Consider the following 4406-nt stretch of genomic DNA (forward strand, 5'->3'; position numbering starts at 1 on the left):
TTATGAGATTTAAGTTATTTTGTCTAAACATTTATGTTTTCATCTTATAATTTGTGTTCATTCTAGAATGAAAGAGGCATAATTTATATTTATTTCCTAATTTTTTATGGTGGTTAGGAGATCGGTCAAATCTACTGAACCTGTACAGAGATTCATTACTGAAAATAACATATAAAATATGAAGTTTTTCTTAAGAAATAGTTGATAACTATCTGTACATTATAAAGATTTTGCACGTGAAATTTGAAAATTTTCTGATGCATAAAAGTATTTTTAATCTTAAAATGAAAATTAATTTGCATGTTATATAGACAACAGGCAAAAAGAAAAAAAAGGCATGAGAAAAACATTACTTTCCAAACCTTAAGACTCAATAAAAAAAGAAAGATATTTTGCACATGTAAGCATTGTAATGTTTACTTTTAATCTGCCAAATTTCATTAACATTCGCTTACTAATTTAAAAGTTTTAGCATGAAAACTATAACAAGCACAAAATGGTTACGAGGTCGGTCACCCATGCTAAAAGAGTTAAATCAGTTTTAAGACCTTCCATCAAACGATATAGGAAATATTTGTTAAAAGTATTGGATAACAATAAACGAAATTTCATGATTTTAATATTTAATCTTAATCAGAGAGTAACAGCATCTAAAGGGACTTTAAGATAAAATAACTTTACATACTTAAGAAATATTAAAAGTTTACAAAATATGAAAAACAAAAACATTACCATACTACATACTACCAAATTTCAAACACAGTGTTTTATGTTCAAACAAGTTATCTACTAGATTAACTACATGTATGCCCTTCCCTCCAAAGTTAAAATTATATTACTTAAAAATTCTGATAATACTGATATTTTTTTCAATATTAAATATGGAGTATTACAAGAAAAAAAAACAAAGATATCCTTAGCTTTATACATCTGCTCTTAGTGTACATTTAAAACAATTTTTCTGGGTTCCTTAGAGATCACATGTCAATATTTACTTTGTTGTTAAAATATTAATAAGTCCAATGCTTTCTGTCTTCCTAAACACTCACCTCCAAACATTTTCTAAGTTGAAACAATGTACAATTATTCACATTTGCTCTTGAATTTTAAGCTATTTACTTAAATTTTGAGGTTATTATATTCTTACTAACTAGATAATATTTGTTGAAGAAATAGTTTACTTCACAAAATCTCATTAATATTCCTAATAAGACCTTTTAATCTCTGAATTTTATATAACTGAATGTATAGATGTTTCATATAAATGGACTTATAGATATTTCATACAGTTCAACATAGATTCTGCATCTCAAATATTAGTTAAAATATGAACTTGATTTGTCAACAAGTCTCTACATTACCAGCACTTAAAGGGATTTAAAAAATTTTTATGCCTTTTTTCTTAAGTATAAGGTATATGATCCAATAGAGCTGGCACAAATGTGTATAACAATGATATCTTGATCTATCTTATTGATTTGCTTGGGAAAAACTTTTAACACAAGACTGTTACTGTTGTATTTCCACTCTCTTAGCTTAAAATACCCATATATTATTTGAATAATATGGTCTAAGTTATTTATTAAATGAACTAAAAATTTTTTTAATTTATTGTGTGCATAAAAATATTAACAACTATACACTGTTACTGAGATTTGGAAGACTATATGGACAGAAGTTTTTAACGTTTACAAAATATTATTTACTTATTTTAGTACTAAAGAGAAGAAAGGTAACTTTATAGATTAATAAATAACTACTGAATAAAAACAAATCCTTAGTTACCTCTTTGATATCCCAGAGATCCACCCCATCATTAAATAGCACCAATACTTTTAGGTTACCTCTACCAGGGCCAAATCTAATCTTCTTTATCCACCCTCGATGTGTGGGGATTCCTCTATAAAAATTGCCAGAGCTTGTACTTACAAACGTTTTATAACCTAAAAAATAATATACTCTAATTTTAGATTATCTTTATAGCATAAAATACAAATATCATCACATTTTATACCGGGTCTTCATAATTTAGTACACAATGTGATAGTTTAAATTTGATCTTTATCATCTAATAAAAAAAACACAATAGTTTAAGCTCCACTGTTATAATCTGTTATGAAAAAACAAATAAAAGCCAATAATACACAAACTCTAAAATAATATGGAAATAAATTAGCCTAAACCTCAGTAACACTAGTAAACCACTGAATATACAAACCAAACCAAAATATCAATCTCATAATTACCTATACATTAACAAAGATTTAAATTACCTGGAAACCTTATTCTTTAAATCCCACAGATTTAAGTTTCCATCAACATCACCCAGAACAATGTGGTCACTCTTCCAAGCTATGCAGGTTATAGTCCCCATACCAGCCTGCAAGAGGTTTTAAAAAATTCCATTCAATTTAATTATGCAATTGACTTTTTAATTTCAATTATATTTTATCATTTGTAAAATTACAATACTTTACAATAAACTTTTATTCTTAGAAAGTGTGAAAAAATCAGAGTAGAATTCACACCTAATTTAGGGTCAACCTTAAAATACCAAAAGAATTAAGTAAAAGTCCAAACTGTATCAATATATGCCATCTCAATATATATATATATATTTATTTATTTATTTATTTATAACTAAACCATGTTAATGTTCTGTACAAAATCTAATATTTATAATAATTTTGTGTTTAAAACTGAACAGGCATTTTATAGTCCAGTTTGATAAATATTCAAATATGTGTTATATATACAATTGTTATATGAGAAAATAAATTGCTAGATGTTGAGTCACTTATGCCTTACTGAAAAGCAATAACCTCTCTAACTAGTTTTCTCCATAGTCTGACCTTAGAAATTGGGTTTGATAATATGGCAGTGTCCAATATTATGTATTATTTCATAATGTACAAAAACATGGTTTAAATTACAGTGTTGAGTACATTATATTAAAATGATTTTGAATATGCAAATCAGCATAACACATGACAACCAAAGCCAATATGAATTTGCAGTGAAATGAAGTGTATAAGAACTACATTTTCACACTTTTGGCATTTCAGAGGTAGTATTATGCCATTGAAAATTGATTACTTTGGGGGAAGGGCATGTAACAGCCCTTTGCAATACAAAATATCTATTCACTCATATCATAACTATGTGTTTAGATCAAGGCTTTAAAACTTACAAATGAAGGATATTTCTTGGACGTAATGACATTGGAAAAAAGAATATATATATATACAAATTTACTTGGGAAGCCAGGTCTTTCCAGAAAGAGACTTTCAACAAGTCACACTCCAGCTGTGTCAAGCAAAGTGTAATGTCTTGTAACAGATGAGAATCCAATGAATACGTAGGTCAGTGGCAAAAGTCATCTACATGATCCAGGCAACAGTACCCAACATGATCAAGAAGGATCTCTCTTTGGGAACATGGTCAACAGAGTATGGGTTCACCAGATAAGGCTTTCAGTCATACACACACACACACACACAACACACCAATCAAATTACTGGACACAGTGCCTGTGGATTTCCGTGTGATTGAACTGTTCAACTGTGTCCTAGGAAGCCACCATCCTCATACACTAAATGGATTATGAGAAGCCTGCAGGGTATTTTGAATATGACAGTCTTAAGACAGAGCCTTTTGCAATAGAAAGTATGTTGCAAGGCTATTGTCAAGATGCAGCATTGTCAAGTAGAGCATGATAGGATGTAGCAACACAAACCATAACAAGGTTCTGAGGCTCCAAAATTATTTTTAATATGATGTACCAAACCCTCTGTAGTCACATGTATCGTAAATACTGTTGCTTATCTACTTGTTTGTTAATTTCTAGTAGAATTTTTTCCAAGGAACTTCAGCGATACCAGTCCTTTCTTGACTAAACCAGTTTATTCTTTTTCTATACAACTTTTAGTAATACACAGAATTTCCACAGTCAATTTAAACTTAACAACCTTTATGACACACGTTATAAATCACAGTGATTCACACACTTTACTTAGGGTGCCTACTTTTCGCTTGACTCAATTATCATTCTCTTCCATCTATCTCTGCAATCTATCTGCCGATCTCTTCTGATCCCCTTGGTTTTTCTCGCAAGGCTTATATACTAAAAAAGAGGGCGTCTAGCAAACACTCGGACATTTGTCGAAAATTCATGATCCTTCGAGAAACTCCAGCTCGCATGCTCCCAGCGTCGCGAGACTTCCACTGTCATAACACTGCCCCTTCCTTAGTATTGTTCGTCCTGAACAATAGCCACTTACATTAAACCAATAGATAATTAACAATGACTTAATTAAATGTACAGAATTTACAAACACAAAATTAAAATACAACAAAGTACTACTTAATTTTACAGGACGTATCTTTTCCGTACTGGTCTCCGTCTC

The 4406-nt window shown here is 29.9% G+C and overlaps 1 protein-coding gene across 1 annotated transcript in view; it reads right to left on the minus strand.

Annotated features, from left to right (window-relative positions):
• The window catches only part of LOC106459470 (WD repeat-containing protein 11-like), a 79899-nt gene that overhangs the window by 17750 nt on the left and 57743 nt on the right, over positions 1-4406 (minus strand). Inside the window, exons 16-17 of the mRNA XM_013919094.2 lie at positions 2274-2380; positions 1786-1900 (exon numbers count right to left, since the gene is read on the minus strand). Of these exons, the coding sequence (XP_013774548.1) occupies positions 1786-1900; positions 2274-2380 (222 nt within the window). The remainder of the gene's footprint in view (positions 1-1785; positions 1901-2273; positions 2381-4406) is intronic.

The sequence above is a fragment of the Limulus polyphemus genome, unplaced genomic scaffold, assembly GCF_000517525.1.
Source record: "Limulus polyphemus unplaced genomic scaffold, Limulus_polyphemus-2.1.2 Scaffold613, whole genome shotgun sequence".
Lineage (NCBI taxonomy): Eukaryota > Metazoa > Arthropoda > Merostomata > Xiphosura > Limulidae > Limulus > Limulus polyphemus.